Consider the following 23,370-nt stretch of genomic DNA (forward strand, 5'->3'; position numbering starts at 1 on the left):
GATGCTCTGCAGAGAGAGAGAGAGAGAGAGAGAGAGAGAGAGAGAGAGAGAGAGAGAGAGGGAGGGAGACAGAGAGAGAGAGAGAGGGAGACAGAGAGAGAGACTTATGCTATTAAAAACACGACATGTGATGTGTATGACTTCATAAAACAAAATAATGAAAAAGACATCACCAGTGTCAGGATTGAATCAACAATGTAGACTGACATCAATCCACTGTACAATCTGGAGTGTTGTATTATCCCAGCTGTCCATCAAAAGACACACACACACACACACACACACACACACACACACACACACACACACACACACACACACACACACACACACACACACACACACACACACACACACACACACACACACACACACACACACACACACACACACACACACACACACACGCGCGCTGTCTTTAATAATTTGAAAGTTCCTCAAAGAGGAATGTTATTAGGAGGCACAAATCAAATTCAGTTGACACACCTGAAACAAAAGGAAGGTTATCAACAGTTACTTCTCGTCACCCCTCCTCTTTTCTCAGAAAGCCATTTGCAGTAGGAAGGCCCCCTGATCAAAATGCATTGCCTCCGCCTCTAACCACTTCTACCTACCGACGCTGCAGTGAGTTAACATAGGCACGAAAAGACCAAATAAATAAACAATGAGGTGAGATGCTCTTCAGTCAAGGATTTAAATAAACAACTCATCTCCTTAGGTCTCTCCTCGAACCGAGGGCCACCCTCCCGCCTTCCCCTGTGGTGCTTAACGCTCATGCTAACGGCCAATCCCACATCGGTGCCACGCTGCTGGGTCTCATATCAACATTGTCATCAGCGCGAGTCAAGTGGAAGGTAATGGAGAGTGTCTGTGTCAATTTGGCTTCCTCACACTCCGCCTCTCGCCCCTTCTCGTCATCTGCTCTGATTTTAATAATCCCTGTCAAACTCCAAACAGCTCCCTGCACTCCTCTGCTTCCTCGCCGCTGCATACAGTCTGTGCCACTCTCCCTGACAGGGAAGACAGGAAGCTCAACATTCATTTAGCCTGCACAAAGGGAGGCCTGTCCAGCTGGACAAATATTATTTTCCTCTGCTGACAGCCTCACCAGTTAAGCTTGTCCTTTATTATTTCTCCCTCTCTTCTTCTCTCTTGCTGCTTCCCCTCAGCATCACGCTCCCTCTGCACCGCAGCCTGAGAGGGGGGTCTATGCCGAGTCACTGCTGAAAAGGGGAGAGGGTTTTCGATCCATGGATTATGAATGCAACACTGTAATTAAATGGACTGTGCAAGACGGTGCTGCATTTGATTTGGAATTGTGTCTTTCTACGCGTGTGTGTGTGTGTGTGTGTGTGTGTGTGTGTGTGCGCGCGTGTGAGTGTGTGTGTGTGTTAGGATTCACCAGGCAGCACACAGGGCCTCATTAGTACTATACTTTAAATCATCCAGTCTCCATTGTCTTGTCATTAGCTCTTTAGAAAGCAGATGTTGGAGGAGTCCCTGTGTGTTTCACAGTGTTGCAACAGGGACGACTGGGCCGGGCACCGAGAAGCTGCCTGCCTCAGACATAATCTAACTCCACAGCTATTAGAACGGGAGAAGAAACACAGCCTCGCAGATGCACGCACACACACACACACACACACACACACACACACACACACACACACACACACACACACACACACACACACACACACACACACACACACACACACACACACACACACACACACACACACACACACACACACACACACACACACACACACACACACACACACACACACGTCACTGTCCTATCTCTCTTGCTGCTGCCTGTCTACTCCAGCTAGGCTAACACACAAGCCCATTTACAGTAATGAGTTTGTCCTGAAATATTTAGCAGCATGTCCCCCAGGCTGCCGCTTTAAAACCACTTAGAGCATGTCAAGTTAAAGTCAACATTACTTTAAAGGGGGTACCTAACAGTTTGCTGTAAAGGAAACATAATAAATTAAACAGGTGAATATTCCAAGATCACAACGGTGGTGATAACTATCTCATGTGTACCCGTGGGAGCGCAAGGCCTGTACTTTCCAGTACAACCAACTGGTTTGCTGTATTACACCGTTTTCAAAAGATCTTCTTAAAAAATGCTTTACCAGATGTGTGTCATCAGGCGTGACAGTGAAATTGAAATGGTGCAAATGTGGTTAAAATCTCTTGGTCACTTTTATCTTCAGCTACAGGAAAATAGGTGGACCTAATATCGTCCTGAAATATGCTGTTTGGAACTGTTCGGAAAAATGTGCTGTGAAAACTTGCATCTACATAACAAATGCCTATGTGATGAGCCCACTCTGAGGGAATGAATAATACATGACTTATTCCCAATGTTACTCGTTGCTGTCTGGTGGCGTAATCACCATCATTCAGCAATATTAAAAGTATGCTGAGAAATGACTCAACAGCTGAATAACAAGGCACAATTGTCAGACGGGAGGAGATCATATTGTGTTACTTTATACAATCCAGGCTGTCAGGTTTTCAGTCAATGTAACACAGTGTGAGTGCGCATTCAGTACAGGAAAGATTGTGCACATGCAAAAGTGAATTGTCTCAATCGTGGTACTTTTCCAGGTGATGGAAATGTGACAATACAGAGTAATATATGTGTAACTGACAACAATAATTTCCATTATTTAAGCAACATCAAAGACAATTGTCCATCTATTCATCTTCTGTGAAGCTTTATCCAACACAGACTTGCCAGGTCGCCGGTCCCACACAGGCCCGACAATCAAACACACATTCACGCCTACAGAGAATTCAAAAAGTAGCCCCAAGTCCGCTTTTTTGACTTTGTGAGGAAACCGGAGCACCCAGACAAAGGAAATAAACTCAACTTGAGAATCTTTTTGCTATTGGGAGAGTTTCAACCGCTGCACAACATATCTCACAACACAATAAATCCCCATCATATTATTTATTGTTGATTTTATTTAAACATATCTACTTTTTCTGACTCCAAAAGACCTTTCGACCATGAACATTAGAGATACTGCACATGGAAGTGGAAGATCACACAGTAATGAGACACTGAACTTATTTTATACTCTTGTTTCACCTGTTTGACAAGTACTGGACTTTTTGTGTTATGAGACACACAAGACAGATCGTTGAGATGCCGACGCAGGAACAATAACATGGAGAGAATAAGTGTAAGATGAAGCTTTGGATAGATCAAATAAACTCTTCTATCAACATGATCATAACACAAAGTAATTATAGGGCTGGAAATTAAGAAAACATGTTGTGCAGAAATAAATTTGCCTGTGACTCAGGTACACCTGAACCAACTGGTAAAAAGAAGAATAAATACTTAGTGAATGTAATTAGATGCACATTTAAAATGAGAAAAAAAACAAGTTGACATCATATTTGTGTGACGTAATACAGTCAGTTGAGGAGGATGTGTAAACCAGTGTTGTTGGTTGAAGTGATGGCTCACTTAACGCTTAAAATTGAATCAACATTTATAATGTAAAGAGTAGCTTTGTAGTCAGATATTGCAAAGGTTAAATCAAGGGGGTCTTGCACAAAAGAAATGCATATACTCAATAATTCAACGAGAAGAGTGGAAATAATCAAAGTGGATGAAGAATTTCTTAAATATGTTATTTTTCACAATTATAATCTTTGAATATTTTCTGATAAATGATAAAAACAAAGCTCAACTATCTTCTGCAAACAACCTGAGAGGCTATGGCACAGGCAAGAACGAGTGGTACTAACTTTTCATCGACATATTGTTGGACAGTACTTCAACAATGTGGTGTCACTAACAGACAGTAGACTATATACAGTTCTGTAAATCACTCTTTTTCCGAGGGACTCTTCATTTCAATGTGTTTCATCTAAAAACTCCAGATTGCCAATAGGCAGCTTGATGATACTCCTTTGAGTACGAGCTAGTTTTGGGCCCTTTCTCTGTGGAGGTGTCCATGTGTGGATTTTCTCACCTTATTCAGGTTTCCTTCCACATTCCATAAATATACATATGAGGTAAACCAGGGACTCAAAACTACCCATGGGTGAGAATTATGTGTATGTGACTACTGTCTGTCACTTTGTTTGCTCTCTAAACAATTGGTGACCTGTTGAGGATACATTCTGTCTTCACTCACATTCAAGTATGATCTGCTTCTCCACACCATGACATCAAACTGGACACAGTATTGCAAATAATAGATTGTTGTTACCCATTTTAAACCAAATCACCCCGAAACACACAAAGAGGAGAAGGGATTTAAAAAATTTTTTTTTAGCTTTATTCACATTTCTCCGCATTTTGTATTGCCAGCCAAAGCTGCTTCAATTTCCCCCTAAAACAATGACTGCAGATCATCTTCTGACATTTCTATAACTTGGAATTGATGTGTAAAAATAACCAAAAGTCTGTAGCGTCACCCAGGTCTTTGAGTTTTCTGTGTATTTTGTGTTACAAAATGCTGTAGATTCGAGGATTCCCCGTGACATTGCGTACATGCGTTATTTGTAGGTCAATTTGATGAAGGAAATACAAGAAAAACAAAGCAAAGAGTACCTGATTTAATTCTGTTTTGATTTATGCGTCTTACCCTTTTCAAGCTCCTTTGCTAATCCATCCGGGGTTAATCCAGTGAAAACGTGACAACCCACATTTTGCTGATATGTGTCGACGGTATTTATTCATTTGCTTTTATAACAACATCGCTGGATCATCACGATTTGACAGCACGTGTGCTACATTGCCATATAAATAGATAATTGAAAACGACTGTCACTGAACACTAACCAAACGCGACATTGAGCAGGTTAAGTGACGAGCCACGCGGTTCCGTAAACAGAAATCTAGCAAATTGTACGTTTTATTCTCTCAGGTGGACAAAATAACTTCCGTTATTCAGTAAATGTCTGCGATATCCTGTTATTTCTGTTGTTTCTGGAGACCGAAAGCGTCCGTGACAACAACCTGGAAGCATCTCTGTGAAAACTTCCGCTTTACGGAATGATCCAACTGGTCAGCCAAACAGGGGGAAGATATTTTAAAGATAAGGAACTATATTGAAAACCAGCAATTACCACTCATTTTATTTTCAAGAACAAATTGTTAATTGTTATGATTTAAATGTTGAATAGTTATATTTTTATAATGTTAATAATGTACATATAAAACAAATGACCATCTCGCAAGCCCCCCTCATATTATTCAAAATAGTTAAGCGGTCCGCTTGTGGAAGTTTCGCTTTGAACTGGCCACAATAGTTTCAGAAACATTTCAGTTTATCTGCATGGTTTGTTTTTTTTGGGGGTGGGGAATCAATCTAAAGGTGTATGCTTATTATACTTTGTGTCTAGTTTAGCGACATCACATTGCGGGCATCACCATCCAGGCTGAACCTCTATGTCCGTGTCGGAGATTTGGCGCGTCCTGACAGAACCCGGGAGTTCTCAGTACTTTGATAAAGGTAGTGACCAATCAGCTGTTTGTCAGTGCGACTAATCATAAGTTATTATACTGATTAGTAATCAATATAATGGAAGCAGCTCTTTGTCGTCATTCAAAACTGTTTAACGGGAGTGAGTCACGTAGAAGGAGGATCATGTGTAGTTGTTATTTCAAACCTCATTTTTAAAACAACAGAAAAAGCAGTATCACGTAAACTCTGCAGCCACTACAAAGCCTGCCGTTCTTATGAAAGTCATGTCGTCAAACAAGTAGTGCAGGATCAGACTTGATAGCTTCATAAACTCTCTTCTCTATCATAACAAACACGTTTGTCTTTCTTTTCCAGGATGGCGGACTGTGCACACGTTTTTCAGATCTCTGGGATCAAAACACAAGACAAGAAGAGAGTTTTGATCCAAGGGATCCAACAGCTGGGTGGAAGATACATTGGAGGCTCAGTGAGTAATGTGCTGCAATAAAGGATTTAACAAGTTCAGATTTTTGTTTTTTTGTTTTTGGGTTTTGGTAAACTGAAAATATCAATGCAATACAAAACAATTAACTGTAATATTGTATAGACAACTAAAAATGTAGAAACCTGAAAAAAAGATAATCATATATCATTATGTTTAGGCATATTTTATCACTATGGCACAATGGGTGACCTCAGTATCAAGTCAAAGAACACAGAGGAGAGTGAACACAAACATAGACATGCACATCACTTTTAACATGCTCATATCAAATATTTGCTTGCAAGCAGATGTTCTGTTACCTAAGTAACTGTTCTGTCATAGTCAGTATTTGTCCTGCCATTATTCATTCACTGAGTGAATGACCTATTAACGTCAGGTCTTTATTACAGTCTTTAAGTTCCAATATCATATTCTACACATTCCTTCCGCCGATCTTCTTTTGACTGGTATGTGTAGTGCATCATATGAGGTCAATATGTTCTGACTGTGAAAGAGTCCCCTTGACGTTGTGGTTTATGTAATGGAGCTACTTCTCAAGGTTTTATGATGTATGGATTTGATAAATTAATGAAATACCAGAAGGACACTATTCTCAGTAGTTTTAGAGAGTTTTAGTGAGCATGCTGTTTTAAAAAGTTGGTTTGGGATATGAAATGCCCCAAGCCACCTTTACATACAGTACAAGTACAGAGAAAAATACCACTGTACAATTATTAATTGGACTGAGTGACTTTGCATAGTTTACCAAATGCCCGTGTAATATGTTTTTATTTTTTTTTAAACCACAGTTAGTGATTTTTTTTCCAGTTCCATCTAAAATGTTTCTATTATTTGTTATACAAAGCAATAAAATGTTGCCTCATGGTTATTTTCTTTACAGGTATATCAGCATGCCAGCACCCACCTCATAATCCCCCAGGTTCTGTCAAGCGAAAAGTTTTTGGCAGCTTGTGCAGCAGGTTAGTCACCCTTATGTTAGTGAATAAGGAATACCTAATTTTACTAGATTTTTTTTTCCAAAAACATTGTTCCTCTAAACAACACCTGATTAACAAAGGGAAACGTCATTGGCTTTTATGGTCTTTTGTTGCTTTTCTCCTTCCAGGCAAGTGGGTTGTGACTCCAGACTATATTTTAGACAGTGTAAAAAATGGTTCCTGGCTGCCAGAGGGATCCTATGAGGTTACACTTTCCACAAGTTCCACATCCACCTCCTACCCTGTCAGGAAGTGGAGGGAGAAGGTTGCAAGTGGGAGACTCACAGGGGCCTTTCAGGGATGGAAAGTACTTCTCGAGGTCCAAGAGCCCACCCGCAGAGCCATGTTCAACCGGTGAGACGCCACTGCAGAGCACATACGTCGTCCGTTACACCAATCCATTGATTTGATTGGAATTGCAAAGTATGATGAGTTATTATTCTTTCACCTTCCCCAGGTTGTTGAAAGCAGGCAAGGCTGAAGTGTACCACTGCCCTCCTTCCTCTCAGGCCTCCATCACTCATGTCATGGCCAAACCTGTTACAGAGAACTCAAAATCCCACAATGCTCCCTGTTACTCTGTCAGTCACATAGTCCAACACCTGTTTGGGGTAAGGCAAACTAATTTATATTAAAGATGCATTTGTTTGGTTAGAATTTTAAACAATATGTCTGATCTTCAGTATTGTTCGTTTCCATTGTTTTGTGACTTTCTTATGGCTTTGACTGTTTGGTAAAGTATTCCACAAATAACTGCTTACAAATGACTAAACTCTGCCTCGTGTCAGACAACAGAGACAACAGAGTATCCGTTCCTTTCTAATTTTGCTTGGATTTCATTGTTTAAAAAAAAGAAATGTATTGGATTGCTATGTTGTAATTGGAACTATATAAATTTGCCAAAACATCCCAGTTAAACCAAAGACTGATGTGACAGACTCGTTCACAATATAAAAATCAATCAAGGTTTTTTTTTTTTTTGTTTATTTTTTTTAAGTGTCTTACTCCGGTTATATTTGGCATTATTGAGCCAACCTTGGTTCCACATGTTTGTCCACTGCACACAATCATTCTTCATTCTAACGATCACTATAATGTGAGGCTGTTTTCATTTGTTTTGCAGAGCAACTGTGTGAATACAAACATCAGCATGAAAGAAAAAGACTCAGTAGATTTCAGCTTTGATGATGCAGACTTTGCACGTTTAGAGGAAGAGCTCAAGAACTATATAATCAAACGAGAGGTGTGTATCTCGGTCTCGCTCTCTATTTTTTTTTTCCCCCTTCATGAGAAAGGCATGTTTCAAAGTAATGTCGTTTTTTGGCAATGCCATTTTTTAGTTGGTCAACACCATTTTCACTTAAATGACCTTTCTCTTGACAGTTTATTATGTTTGACTCTGTTAATGTGGCCTTTCCTCCAGGGTCGACCAAGGCTGTTCTACCTTGAGTTTCTGGGTTACGATGCCCCCGATCGTCCCCCAACACAGGTAGACCCCCCCCCCCCCCCAATCCCTGATCAGCACTATAGACCTTTAAGATAACTATGTGTTTCATCACGAGGATCAGGTCATTCAATTTCTTTTATGTCATACATTTCAATGGAAAGTGACATCCAGAGCAAGGGCGCATCACAGCCAGGTCACCGATTTAACCACCACTGTCAGCTGATCTGAGAGTTCTGATTGGCAGGCCTATTAACAATACTCCTCACTGTCCTGTCCATACCTTACCCCTGTGGATATCCGTCAGATTGCTATTAGAAGTCCTCCTGTATTTCCATTCTTTACTTTCCATGTCCATATGCTATTTGCCAATCAATGGCAGCCAGAAATGACCCCCGAGGAACTTCTTGTATCCATTCACTTCTCACTTCTATTACCCTTCTGCCCTCACTTCTTTTTTTTTTTTCTCCTCACACTCGCCGGCCTCCTCTGCGAGCGCCATGTTCCTTCCTCTTTTTTTCCAACATGGACATTTGATCAAAGTTCTTTAATTCCTCCAGGCAACAGAAATGGACTTCAGCAACGTTGGTAGCATGATAGAGTGTGGCCTCTTCAATGAAGCGTTGGACTCAATTAGGAGCATTATATTTCCAGGCGTGCTGCCGCCGGCGCCGTACCTCATCTCCCTCATAGAGTACGCACAGCAGGTATGACCAGAATGACCAGAGTTACTGCTGCAGGAGGCTGCATGCAAATATCACTCACTCCACAACATTTATGTATGTGGGTGATCTCTTTATATATTTTTTCAATTATGACTGTAATTCAAGCTTTTTTGATTATTGACTCAAATGCCACTTGCATTTTTTTTCTATAAAATATCACAAAATGCTTCCATAACCTAAAGCATTGTGGGTTAGACTGATGTATTAATTATGAAAACTTGAACTACTCACTTTTGACAAAAAGAAATAGGTCAAATTCAATCTCTGCTGTAATGTCACAGGGCAAAGCCACACCTGCTTTCCTGAGAAATTTCCAGGACATCATGGAGAACCTGATCATCACAAACCCTCCGTGGCTGGCTCCCAGCTCAGTGAGAATCTATTTCACTCAAGTGCTGCAGTGTCCTCAGTGTAAGATGGGCTCCTGGAGTTTCCTGCAGACGGCTATCAGGTAATGTGGATGTCACAGGACATTTCCTGCAAAACTTTACGTATTCAAATTTTTTATTTTTTTTACCACTTGCATGTAAGAAATCATCTTTATCCTGAAAAAAATTGTTGTTTTCTCACATTGTGTATTGAACTTGCCTCTTAGCAGCTCATGCAGAGTTGAGAGTAATGTTGAAAATGAATATACATTTTCTCTGTTGCATGTTCTTGCAGTTACTGCCTGTCCAGTGAGGTCACGTGTCACCCGCTCCCTGGACCTGCCCTGCCCATACTGCTGGACTTCCATTACACCATCCTGATGCTTTTCATGAAGCTCTTCCAGGGGGAATATCACTCTCTCACTGCTGGGTAAAAAAAACAAACAACAAACCCAATAGGAGATAAGATTCTTTATACATCTTGTTCAACTCTTAATCTGTATTGCCAAAACATATGCGTGAGGGATATTTTTGGTCAGACGTTATTGATTGCACAAATTTTTGTTGAAGCTGCAGTTTATAAATATCAAGGAAGGTCTTGTGCAATAATCCTTGAACAAAACTACGCTTGATAAGTGTGAGCACATATCTGTTTTTTTGTTGTTGTTGTTGTTTTATCAAACCACCAGCCAGCAGCATTTTGCATTGCTTCTTTGGCCGCATCAGACAGTTTGTCTTGTCTTTCTTTGCCTTAGTAATCTCGGGCTGCCCGGGGGGACAGGGGTCCCTTCAACATCATCATTGCTGTATGTAACCATCTGGACTGTGTGGGAGCGCACCATCCTGCTGTCCTCCGCAGTGAAACAACTAACCCCGCTCCTAATAGAGGCAGCCGTTGTGGTACATGCTTCACTGTTCCCACTCAATTATATTCATACCATCCAGGACAGTTTGCTTTATTGTGATAGACCACTGCTGGCCGGGTCAGATTTGTGATCCATGTTGTTAGTAGACAATGTCGGCGTGTCTGATATAATTTTTCTTCAATGAAGGACTACGTCGAGCAACCTGAGGAGAAGAAGAAGAAGAAGCTGGATTTGGCCGACACGCTGCTGGAGCTCCTCTCTGTATGCGTGGAGTTCTGGTGTCATCAACACACCAAACTGAACCAGACGCTTGTGCAAAAAGGCCTGAAAGAACTGTCAGAGCTGCTCGCTGTTATTAGCCAGGGTATAGTATTACTTATGATAAACACACACACACACGTTCCAAAACACTGTTTTCAGTTTTAATGACATTTGTGCTTTTATGTGCATGTTTTATTTATGGTCAACATTAAAATGTTCTGAATTAAAAAATGTATTAATTGGTAATGTCCTTGTGTGCTCAATCAATAGATATAACTATAAGATTTGACTTTTCACATTTTTATCAAACACGAACACTAAAAATGGTGACGAATTGTTTACTAATATATTATGAAAATTACACCTGGGACTATGGCATCATACACATGTTGTCTCTGTTTTCTCACACAGATGTCTCACCGGGAGTTTTAGGCGAGCTGGCCATCAGAGTTCATTCTACCAGGCTTAAGCTGTTGCTGAGCGATGCCTTGTTTAGGAACATCTGTTACAGGAACGGCATCAGTGTGGGAGATGAACCGCTGTCTTACAGGAAAATGGTGCTTTCCTTTTTCTGTGTCCTTGTTTTACTAACTTTGTGGGACCTGAAACAGTGTTCTCCACTTTTGAGGGCCAGCTTCCCTTGTGGTTACCAAAATCTCTATGAATGTTTTGCATGTTTTCAAAGCTTAAAATGTAGCATTTGAGCTAAACATTTTAAACGAGTATTTGTGTGAGGCACTTTAAACAGCATTAGAGGTTATGAAATGCAAAATGTCAATAATAGCAGCGGGTTTAAGGGATGCTGCACAGAGGATTACTTTCATCAGTGTCTCCCCAATAATGGAGTTTGTTATAGTTTTGGTATATGTCCCCAGAAGTCCACTAAAAAAGTCATCCACATTAAAAACAAACACCCTAAACTGTCTCTTCTTAAGTGAGTACTTTATACTTTGGTGCAAACAATTGCATATTTGTACCCAAACTTAAAGTCATTAGGGAAATTAGTTCTATTATTCACAACGTATTATATAAATACACAGTATGTAATTTTTGTTTCTTCGTTTTCTCATGTTTCCATTTTGTTTGGTAAAATTATATCAAACACAGATGTTGTACATTAGTTAATAAGGCATTTGGAAAATTGGCTTCGGGTTAATGTTACAGTTGAGCGCTTCAGCGAGAAAGATTGCCGATGTGGCCCCACCATTATTTTATGCTGCAGTATAACATCTGGCTTTCTCACTCACCATTGGTGTCTGTGTGCCTACTCTATCCCCGGGGGCATATACATCCCCATGCTGTCTGAAGACACTGTCTAACCTTGTGTGTGTCTGGGTGACTTCTGACAGGTGCTTTCTTACCTGCCTCTTCTGGGAAGTTTAGCTCGGAGTCCCAGCGGCACTTGCCTCGGGACGCGACCAACCTCACACAGCTCCGCCAACCAGGGGATCGACTGCAGGTCAGTTCCACGCAGCTGTCTGTCTGCACCGCTGTGCGTCTCCCATTATACGTTCTCATAAGAGCCCGAAGCAACACATGCAAGGACATACATGCGGAGTTGGAGGCTGCTCAAAGGTCAATAAGTTGGCGAAAACCTCCCACCACATTTTAAACCAACTTTGCATATATTTCTGACCCTGTAAGTGCTTTCTCGTTGCAGCTCCTTGCACCACATTGCATTTATTTAACTAAATCTCTAAAAATAATATTACTTGTGTGTAAATGTCTGCTTAGGGATTCAAAATGATAATGTGTTGCTAGGAGTGAAAAAGATTAATTGAAGACGGCTTTAGATTAGCTGGAATAACATTGTGTTTACATCTAGTTGTGTCACACTTTGAGGCTCTTTCCCATCAGGGTCTGTTGCCACACAGTTTTCACTTCCGCTGTCCAAGAAACATTGCCATCCTCTCAAATAAGTTTTATTCCACTTTCCATGAGTATTTTTACACCATCTTTGTTGGTTTGAGCGTGTTTTAGAACAACCAGTGGTTCACTTTACCTCCATTGTCAGGTTCCTACCCACATAAAGGGAGAACGGCAAGGCGAGAGACAAAAACGGACAAAAATGTCCAGAACCGATGAGAAATGCGAATGAAAAAAGGGAAACAAAGGAACACCTGGAGAGAGGAGGAGTTGAGTGGAGGTGAGGAGCAGAGATGCATGAATGGAGGGACTGAAGGGAAAGCTGGAGGCAGACAAATGGAGGTCAGACGGAGCGTGAGGAGTTGGCATGTGATGGGTCATGCCCAGGTCTGATCCTATCAGTGTGTGCTGGCTGACAGGAGGGGTGCATGGGGAGGTTAAACCTCTTCTCTCGCTCTCTCTACACACACACACACACACACACACACACACACACACACACACACACACACACACACACACACACACACACACACACACACACACACACACACACACACACTGCTAACCCTGATTTGGACAGGGAGTCGACAGATAGACGAGGATATCCCATCAGGCCTTTGTGCCGTCCCTGACGACCACCAGCTCTCTGCCTTCACCCCCTCCCGTTCCCCACCTCTCTTGATCTGCCCTCGCATACTAAATCCCTCTCTCCATGCAATTATACACACACACACACACACACACACACACACACACACACACACACACACACACACACACACACACACACACACACACACACACACACACACACACACACACACACACACACACACACACACACACACACACACACACACACACACAGTCTCCATTCCGTGTATCAGACATCTGCTGTAGCACCAGCAGGTATTTGGCCTGGAGTTGGGCAGGAGTCACCAGGGAGCAAGTTCATGGGAAGGCTACTAGTTCATCTTCTGACCACCGACTTCTGTTACTGCCTCCTTTTTTTACACTTTCAGTTCTCACTCCAGTTTGAAGGCTTTAGTCGATTTTCACGCAGACTTGACGTGAGCTAAATAAAACAAGGAATGCCGCCTGTGCAAATGAGATAACGAAATGCCAAAGGGCATGTAAAATCTTTTGACCCTAACACAAAGAATGTAATCGAAATGACAAAGCCTGTAGTAAACTGAGATCTGGAACCAAGACGAAATCTTGTTTCTCGTCCTCTATACACTTCCAGTTATCGTGACACTTTTAATCAATTAACGTAGCATGTGTTAAAGCATTTCTGTGTCTTGACACACGTCTTAGTCTTTAGAGAAAGCTGCTGTGAATAAGTGAAGTCATTTCAATATTACATGTAAAATAATTCATATCAGTACAATCATACAGTTTAAAAAAAAATGCTTGTATTTAATTAGAAATCTCCCATACAGGTCATATGTGTTTTGTTTTTAAATCCGTGTTCATATTAAAGGGTCTCAGTTTTGTCTGCCTTTCTCACTGAGAGCACAACACTCAATCTTGGCAGTATGCTGAGTATTGGATTTATAAAAAGAGCAGCGGCAGGTCATCAGGGTTGAGAGGAGCCACGTGACCCTTTTATCTTTCAGTTCTGGCTGTTAGACCGCATTAGGCTGTTTTGTATGTGACGTGAGGCTGCCGTAGTTTAAACATGGCAAGCGTTTCCTTCTCTTGCTCCCACGGACAGACTGGCATCGGGGCACATGTCCAGCCTATACCAGGATGACAGGGCGGATGATTGAGCCACTTTTTAGATGGCCGTTCAACACGCTGGCATGCTGTGTCACAGCGAGCGCTGTACGCAGAAGGGAAGCTGTAATTAGACTGAGGTTTTCAATCCTGCTGCTTTACTAAAGCTCAGTGTATTGCCATTATCTTTTAAGTGTGTCCCTGTCTGTTTGGACCAGATCTGTTCATATCAGATTTTTACAAGTTAAGGTTACAGGGATCTGGAGATGAACCCAGTGGACATCAGACTCTGGGCAGGTTCCCATTTCATCACAGGGTGAATAAACATGCTTTCATGTCTAAAGTCAATTAAGAGCCACCAGTTATCACATGTTTTTGGGCTGAGTACTAACCACTATATCACATGGAGACCATGCAAACTCCAAGCGGAGAACCTCTGAGGCCTGAGCTTTAGGCCAGAACTAACCACTATTTCACCGTGTGGTGAGATAAATGAACATTTTTCAATATTTAAAGAGAAAAATGCAAAAGGGAAACTACTTTCAGTATTGATTTCATGTTGCCATTAAGTGCAGCATATGGTACAGGCATCATGTTTAGTTTTTCTCGCTCTGGCGTCGGAGATGCATATGCGCGCACGTTCATTTCAGTTGTTGCTCACAAGTTTCTTCAGAGTCGTCCTCCAAGGACACACCCAGGCTTCATGCCTGAACTCGATAGCTGGACCAGTGACAGCATGCTGGACTCCTGAAGTAGACCATGAGGGATGAGGGGTCTGGGACATATACAAGCCGGGTCCTGTGAGCCTCCTCTGCCGCTAGTCTGCATGGACAGGGGACACTTGGATGAAGTAGTTTGAGATGAGCCGAGCTACACCCTCATCATAGATGCCGTTATGAAGTCTCTCTCTTTCGCGCACACACTCGCGCACACACACACACACACACACATACGGAGCCCGTCTCATCTCTTCTCAGCCTTGTCCTTGCTAATAACAAGCAACGTGACAGGACGTGTGTTTCCTCCTCACTGCTGGGAGCTCCTTCCTGGCTTCTGAACAACCCAATTACCAGGGAACAAGCCTCTTCCCTGTTCTACGGATGGCACTCTGCTTCAATGTGACGCACGTGCGCGTGCACGGATGCGTACACACCCACACACACACACAAGACACCTGTCAGACTTCATGCAGGCAGATCTTCCATACCTACACACAGGACTAGTGACAGCCCACAGCTATTAGCACGCCACCACTTTGAAGAGGCTTCACTTTCTTTTACTAGTTATTCCTCCTAATGTGCTTGCTCACATCGAATTCTTCGTCTCTGCATTTGAGGCGTTAAGTGGGAGGAAAAGTGCTTTGGAGACGGCAATAGAGGATCGGGTGTGTGAAGTGTGTGTGCGTGCGGGTGTGTGGCCCGCGCAGTAGGGGTTTGACAGATATTGTCAGATTTCATTTAAGATGACGCCGTGCCACGAGGGATTCATTTGCTAATGGCACTTTTCACAGTATAGTGATGCCGGTTCCACTGTCTGAACCACTGGGTCTCCCTGCTGTCATGCTGAAATGGTCACTCTGTGTTTCCATGAATATTCGTTAATCATCCATTTGAATTAGAAGGGATTAATAAATGCATTTAACTTTTTCCACAAACTATTTTTTCTTTGTCTTTTATGCAGAGCCCGAAAGTCTTTTGGGAGTGAAACAAACCCGGAGAACGAGAACACCCCCAGGGGCTTGAACAGAGTCAACGCAGCAGGTATGGCGACACACACACACACACACACTCTCACACACACACACACACACACCACTTGTGTACACACATACCGTATGCACGCGCTACTGCTTAAACAATATAGCTTCACATTTGCAAGGAGCAGACTTTTAATGGACTGATGCACTACCGTAGGTCATCAGTAAAAAGGGCCATGATGGCTCTGTCATCACTTCCAGTTTAATGAAGAGCACATAATGTATGGGGCGAGTGATTGATTTGCATCGGACCACGCTTCTCTCTAGTCAGCTCTAAGAGCAACTTGACTGCATAAGCAGGCCTGCCCGTGCGCGTCTGGCAGAGTTTGGACCGTATTATCACCTCAGTGTGACGCCTCCTCCTTTTCGCATTGAAATTCACTGCTGCTCTTTTTTATTTTGCTTTTCCTCATGTCTTATTCACCTTTCCGGGTGGAAAAAAAAAAGAAGAAGCCCTGAACATATAAATATATAAATAAATGGCATGAACAGAAATAATGGGTTTCTCGCACAAAACAACAACACGTATTAGTACGCACAGTGTGCCTCAGATCTCCATTTTAGGGATATTAAATGCAGCAATTAGGGGAGCAGTGAAAATATACAGTGGCTGCACTGGTGGAACTTCCTGCAATTAGAGGCATGGTACTCTGTGTGAACTCTCGAAGGTGTCAGAGCTCATATCTCCCCCCTCCACCTGATCAGAAAGGCCCTGTGCTGGCGCAAAGGAGGGGTGGAGGGTAACGGAGAGGCAATGGCGGAGGGGGGGGGGGCTGAGGTAGGAGACTCAAGGCTGTTGGCATGTGTTGTTTTTCCACTACGTGATCTCTATACCGATGCGGTTGGCATTAATTTTTGATGAACCATCGGCACAGCATCCTCCCCTCTCACCCTCTCATCCCATTCTCTCTCTCTCTCTCTCTCCCCCCTTGCTCTCTTTCTTTACAGCCTCTTTCACCCACATATGTAAGCTCACTTTCTTATATTGTGCACATTTTTTTTTCTATTTTTTTGCTTTAGAGCATCTGCGTCGCCTTCTGCAACTTCTGTATCTTTGTCACAGCAGCTGAATGGGGTTGAGGGATTTGGGAGGAACTTCTCTCTTCCAGTCCTGCGTTTGCTCATTGAAGCTCGGCAGACATCTCGTGATTAATCAGCCCAAATACACTGTGCAGAGCCTGTCGAACAGGAACGAGTTTCTTTGTTTATAATATGTTTGCCTTCAGGTTTATGGCGGCCTTCAAACAAACCATCAAAGTCAACAAAGGTTAAGGGCTGAGTTCATTGTTGCCGAGACTGTAAAGCGAAAAACAGACAATTTTAACCAAACAAACGTCAACATTTTTGGTACTTTAGTAAAGTTTTTAAACTGGAGCTTTATTGCCATCTACTTTGTGATAAGTTTAGTAGTGCCTTGTGACCTCCCTTGGACTTCTGTTTTCATGGGCAGATACAGCTAAAATATTCTATTTGATAATGAAATCTGAAAGCACTTGAGCCAATTAAATGCAGAAAACCTTCCATTTGCAACTTAACCTAATTTTATCCTTCCCCTATTTAACTAATGAGGATTGTATCCCCTTTATTATCTGTAAGAGTAAAGAGAACCTTTACTACGTCTCAAAGATCAACCTTGAGTTTGTTCGACAAGTCTTCGTTTCATACGTTTCAAAGAGGCTAATTCACTAATAGCCAGATTATTTGACCTCGACGCATGTTTTGGGAGGGGGTGTGGATAATTAGAATAAGATAAAGCCCCATCCGGAACAGGAAGTTCATGCAAACTCCATATAGGAACGGTCCCCAACTCGGCTCTGAACAACGTTCTTCTTCCTGTGAGGTGAGAGCGAAAACCACTGTACCCTGTAAAAATACACAGACTACTGATAACAGCCCTGAAATTATTCATCTGTTAGCTGTACTAAATACGGTTTTATAAACTGTAGATTTGACTGACCTTTTGATGGGTCCACAAAGTAATTGTTTTCACCGTTTTGCATTTCAACCAAAAATACGTTTTACCTTTGGTCCAAGACAAACTCTCACAACAAGACTGATCCATGATGCCACATGTTTTATCACCATGGTGATCATTGAAGACAAACTGTTGGCACACGACTGCAGCTTATTTTCCAGGTTTGGCAGGTAAAATACAATCTAATCAACACTACAGTCGTGGTGAAAATGAACTAATCTTGGCTCTGGTTTGGGTATTTGAAATGCCGGAGGTTTCTGTCGCTGTCTCCTGTACTATTGACAACAGCAATCACTTTAGGATTTGTTTTAATGTGAACACATTCACTTCCTGCTTCTGTTGCGTCACTTCCTGTCAGCTGGGAAGATAAGCTGTTCCTTGGTGTTTAGTTTATTTTTTTATTAAGTTATCAAACAGATTTATCTTGTGAGTAATTCAATCATTAATTTGATTTTATCAGATAATTTGTATTTATTTAATCGTATTTAACTATGGCAATAATTCTCATGAGGCACAGTGAAAGCTTAGTAATCCTCTCTTGGGAGAATTATCAAGATAGTTTTTACAGCCAGTGACAGTAATAGTCTTCAGGTAGTTTTTAAGTACTTCCAATAACTGGCGCAGAATACCTTTCTAACACATTCCTGACAAATAGCATTGTTACCGGCTTCCAGAGGCTTTTTGGTCCGGGGGATCAGCGGGCCAAGAAGCACTTTACAGGAGTGCAGCAAGCAGACTTTAGGATATAAAGAGCAACACATACATTTAACTTTTCTATTAAAGTGTGAAACGGGGGATTTATAGAAAAGGACAGGCGGATTTATCCTTTCCGTGCTTGTAAATGCTGAGCATGCAATTACCCCTATAATAGAGGCGTTGTGTCCAAATTGGAGCCATTAAAGTGATTTAACAGTGCGTGGATTGGCCCTGGCATTTGCGAGGATGTGTACACATGGGGTGTAGTGGAATGGATGTTTAATCACAGCGTTTTAGCGCCCGGTAATAGCAGAGCAGCCCGTGTAGAACACTGACGTGCCCCACAGAACGGCTCACTCATTAGGAACTGTAGTTGGAAGTGGCTCCTCTCTCTGTTTTGGTGTTTCTTTCTTCTTCTTTTTTCTAACTTTAGTTATATGAGTCTTGCTTGGCTGATTGACCTCATTACTGTTGCTGACGTTGATACTGTAAAGCTTCCAGCACGTCTGCCGTCTGACGTCATGTTCGCCGACTGACTACTGCTGCGTGTGTTTTAATTGTACACACTTGTGTCCATAACAACAAATGATGTCCTGAAAGATTCAACTGCAAGGATTATTTTGCACGCTTCTTCATGATTTGTGACTCGCTTTATTGTTCATCAATGCAGACGCCATTGTTTCGCCAAAGAATTCCAAGTTATGACACAGATCTGTTCAGCGTCTTAGGGAGCTTCAAGAAACAAATTTAGAATTGGCAACCTGCTGCGTCAGCATGTTTGTGTGTCATCGCTGCTTCTCAGTGCTTTTTTGTTAAATACGTAAGGCTGCAGTGATCTTTTCTGGTCTTGCTCTCTACAGATGACCACATTTTGATTGTGAAGTGATGCCATTTATGACCGAAAACTGCAGAGTCAATGTTCCTTATTTCAGTTGCATCATCAAAATAATTATTTTTCCAAAGGCCATGAATGAAGATCCTTTGCTGCTCTGACTTTCTTCAGTGTTGTCTGGTTCTCTTTCAATTCTTCCTCTTAGAGAATTCACACTCAACAGAAGCCTTACGTTTCCTGTTCAGTCGACTTCTGTCTTTTACTCTTTAGACTTTTTCATATCAGTTGTGTTTGAGTCACCTGAAATCAGTCCTGATCAAGTCCTGGTGTATCATACGCTGATATATCAAATGTTACAGGAGAAGTTAAAGAGTCTTATTTATCATCATTGTCTCAGCTATTCATGAATGGGGTAAAGTCTTGACCTCGAGCGAGGGGATCCCAGGTTTGAATCCCAGTTGTGGCAGGAAGGACATCTGGCGATAAAACTCAAAGTCTACGATGGATGTTGTAATGACTTCCAGAGATGAACAGCTGAAGCAAGATTTACTCCCGTTGTTTTGGAAACAACATGACAATTTAGCTAGTTTCTATCTTCTATTTCCATTTCTGGTGTCTCTTTCCAGACAGCAGAGAGAACAGGTCATGTCCCGAGGCACGTCCTTTTAAAATATAGATGTTCTTATGTAGTTGGTTTGTGTTTTGTTTATGGTCCTCGACCATCCACATCAGAAAAATAATCATCATAATTTGCACAGAAATTCAACTTAAATGTCCCTCTGTATTGAAAGCTGAAGTCGTAATTTATTTAAAACTGTATGAAATAACACAGGAGGATGATTGTGTTAAAATTTAGGAATTAAGAAGCTATAATAATATAAGATGAGTGAGTAAACCTCCGGAAAACTGTACTGAAATACAGTAATATAGTATATTTATTTATGTCTTTCCACTTTTATTCAAGATTAGGTACGCATATGTGACTAATCTGGATGCAAACAGCTATGAACAAATCTCATCCTTCTGTTCTGCGTGACATTCATTCTACAGAGGTTTTTCTCATTTCCCTGAATTTTTTTTTTCTCCTTTCCACTCTTCAACCTTTTAACTAAGGCTGGATGGCATTTAATGTATCTAGTGCATCCTCAAAGAAGAAGAAAGACGCTCTCCGAGAATGGATGAGATCCACCATTCTCAATATTTTGCCTACCTGCTTTGAAATGCAGGAAAACCTTTTTACTCTTTTCTTTCTTGTCCCCTCGGTCTCCTCTCCCTCTCCCTTGTCCTCCACCTCTTTTTGCCCCGCTCTTTGCTCTGTGCGCGCCGGAGCGGTGCCCCTGTACAGGCGTGGCTTCCTGGGGAGAGCTAGTAAAGCATTTATTACAGGCTTTGCAGTTCTGTATTATACTGGCAAGCACAGAGCCACTCATGCTTGGCCTTTAACTTCCCTCTGAAGTTCAGCCATACATGAAAAGAGGGGGCTCTGGGCCACTAATATATTCCTGATTTAATATTGTATCAGGAAGGGAAAAAAAAAAAAGTGAGGGATGCAGTAAAGATGGGGGAGAAAAAGAAGAGCTGAAGCAAGGAGAGGGAAATTGTGTTCAAAAATGTAAATGGGGTCTTTTGAGAGTTTTCTTTCCCTCCGTCCCTTTTCACTGGTAGTTTGCTGATTAAATATCACGTGGTGACAGTGGCAATGCCCAGCGGAGCTTTTGAACCCGGGGTCTGTGAAGAATCCTTTTGGGGGCTTTGTGCGTGGGCTGTCTACCATAACTTCCTCTCTAATAACAATGTAGGGACGAGCGGACAGGAAGCGAGGAGACTTTCTCACCGCTCCATTCATTCACTCGCCGACTGCCCCATGTTAACTTTGGTGGGCACGCGGGTGAAAGTGGAAAATCTCTGTGTGGAAAAAAAAAAAAGAGCGAATCAATTTAGCCGAACTCTCCATCTTAATTTTTTTTCATCCCGGTTTTTTCCCCCCCTTTGAAAGATCTCCCCCCTTTTTCTCATCACTCTTCTTAAATCGCATCCTCATTGGTGGCTCGTACTTTTTTTTAGGTCAGATTTTTTTTTCTCCCCTATTTGGGGACATTTCTCTGGTGTTTTACTGGTGTGCTCACCATATGCAGGGGGACAATGGGAAGGACATCAGGCACACCCTAATTTTGGATTTCTCTCTTCTCTTCCGCCTCTGCTGTCTTCTGCTGCGTGTATTTGTCCGTTTTGTGTGTGTGTGTGTGTGTGTGTGTGTGTGTGTGTGTGTGTGTGTGTGTGTGTGTGTGTGTGTGTGTGTGTGTGTGTGTGTGTGTGTGTGTGTGTGTGTGTGTGTGTGTGTGTGTGTTCTGGTCGAAGGAGAGACCCTCCTCCACCGAGCTTGCAAGAGGAACCAAGTGGAAACGGTGCTTCAGATCCTGACGCTTCCTGGCACAGACGTCAACGTTAAAGGTAAGACTTTCCCGCATTCCCTGATATTTTGGTTTTTTTTTTTAGCGTAACCTCTGTCTCAGCGTCATCTCATTTCACTCCCACTGGTTGCTCGAGGGTTTCGGAGAGCGATTAACATTGAAGAGGGGGGAAAAAAATAGGAGAGAAGAAATAGGAGTGTGTGCGCGTCATCATTGAGGTTAACCTTTCGCTAAAATGTAAAGGGTGTGTCTAGATAGAGCGGGATGGGTTTTGGAGTCTCAGATTTATAGATTTACAGCCACTTTGCTAAGTGAGGAGAATGCCTTTTGATATTTCAGAGTCACTTTCTTTACTCCCTTTAGGTCAAATATAATGACTCGTCCTCCTTGTATGGAAATGTGCAAATGTGGAAAAGGTTTCTCGGATTTGTAATCGCCCTTTAATAACAGCCCAAATTCACTGGAAACTCAGTGGGTGAGGCGGAGTTTCTGAATTCTGCAGTTTGGTCAAGTAAAAAGTCCAGGCGAAATCGCCAAATTGCTGCCGTCACGTTACAGTTTCTCCTCCCAGGCCCACGTTAATTGAGGCGGAACATTTTCAGTTTTCGTCGTCTCGTTGGATAAAATGGTGCAAAGTTATAATCAGTGCTCCAAAAGTAGTTTCTTTATGGATAAAGATTATCTATCCCCACTTTCACTCTTTCAGGAGCTACAAAACAAGCAAAGACGCTGGGATTTGTTGAACATCTCCCTTAAAAGAACATTCAAAAACGTATTTCTGCAAAGTTTTGTTATTTATTCAAGAATGATTAGTAACCTATACATGCTACTAAAATACTCATCGAAACTCTGTTTAGCGATGGTAATATCTTTGACATTATCAACCATTATTATCTTTTCCAAAGATCTTGATTCAGACAGTGTGGTGTTGTGTCAGTGGCCTTAATCTGTTTACAGTGTGTCTCCTGTCAATTGGTTCTGCGTTCCCCCAAACAGCCCCTGGTTACTTACTTGTGAAACGAGTTGCTAATTAATTCTCAGAGCTAACCGACCACTTCCCCACCACAGGGTGGGATCGCACCCTTGACACCATGATTGGTCTCTGCTTATCTTCAGTCCTCTCATACTTCAGTCTGACCCATACAGTCGAATATTTAAACAGTTTCAACATACTGAGTCATAACACAAGTTTCTATGAACGCATTTCTACTTTTTGAAACTGACCAGGTACCCGGTTTTCTGCAGGGTTATTGAGAGCCTTCTGATGGAATAGTGCTTGATAATTTTTTTTTGTGTGTGGTTGTTTTGTGATTTGTTTGACCATGCAGACCATGCGGGCTGGACTCCTCTGCATGAGGCATGCAACCACGGCAGCACGGAGTCTGTGGCAGCTTTGCTGCATCACCATCCCGCCCCTGTGCTCAATGAGCAGGTGGCTGGAGTGAGTCCGCTACATGATGCCCTGCTCAACGGACACATGGACATTGCCAAAATGCTTCTGGAACATGCAGGTGGGTAAACC

The 23,370-nt window shown here is 42.1% G+C and overlaps 1 protein-coding gene across 1 annotated transcript in view; it reads left to right on the forward strand.

Moving 5' to 3' along the window:
* Positions 1-5,359: 5,359 nt before the first annotated feature.
* Positions 5,360-23,370, forward strand: part of slf1 (SMC5-SMC6 complex localization factor 1) — a gene marked incomplete at its 3' end in the record, with an annotated part of 28,209 nt that continues 10,198 nt past the window's right edge. The window contains exons 1-17 of the mRNA XM_080500038.1: positions 5,360-5,492; positions 5,820-5,931; positions 6,830-6,908; positions 7,055-7,280; positions 7,384-7,537; positions 8,050-8,169; positions 8,350-8,415; positions 8,931-9,077; positions 9,377-9,546; positions 9,759-9,893; positions 10,219-10,363; positions 10,516-10,693; positions 11,002-11,147; positions 11,940-12,049; positions 15,859-15,938; positions 21,796-21,888; positions 23,177-23,359. Coding sequence (XP_080356164.1) covers positions 5,821-5,931; positions 6,830-6,908; positions 7,055-7,280; positions 7,384-7,537; positions 8,050-8,169; positions 8,350-8,415; positions 8,931-9,077; positions 9,377-9,546; positions 9,759-9,893; positions 10,219-10,363; positions 10,516-10,693; positions 11,002-11,147; positions 11,940-12,049; positions 15,859-15,938; positions 21,796-21,888; positions 23,177-23,359 — 2,143 coding nt within the window. The 5' untranslated portion in view covers positions 5,360-5,492; position 5,820. The remainder of the gene's footprint in view (positions 5,493-5,819; positions 5,932-6,829; positions 6,909-7,054; positions 7,281-7,383; positions 7,538-8,049; positions 8,170-8,349; positions 8,416-8,930; positions 9,078-9,376; positions 9,547-9,758; positions 9,894-10,218; positions 10,364-10,515; positions 10,694-11,001; positions 11,148-11,939; positions 12,050-15,858; positions 15,939-21,795; positions 21,889-23,176; positions 23,360-23,370) is intronic.

The sequence above is a fragment of the Blennius ocellaris genome, assembly GCF_963422515.1.
Source record: "Blennius ocellaris genome assembly, chromosome: 7".
Classification (NCBI taxonomy): domain Eukaryota; kingdom Metazoa; phylum Chordata; class Actinopteri; order Blenniiformes; family Blenniidae; genus Blennius; species Blennius ocellaris.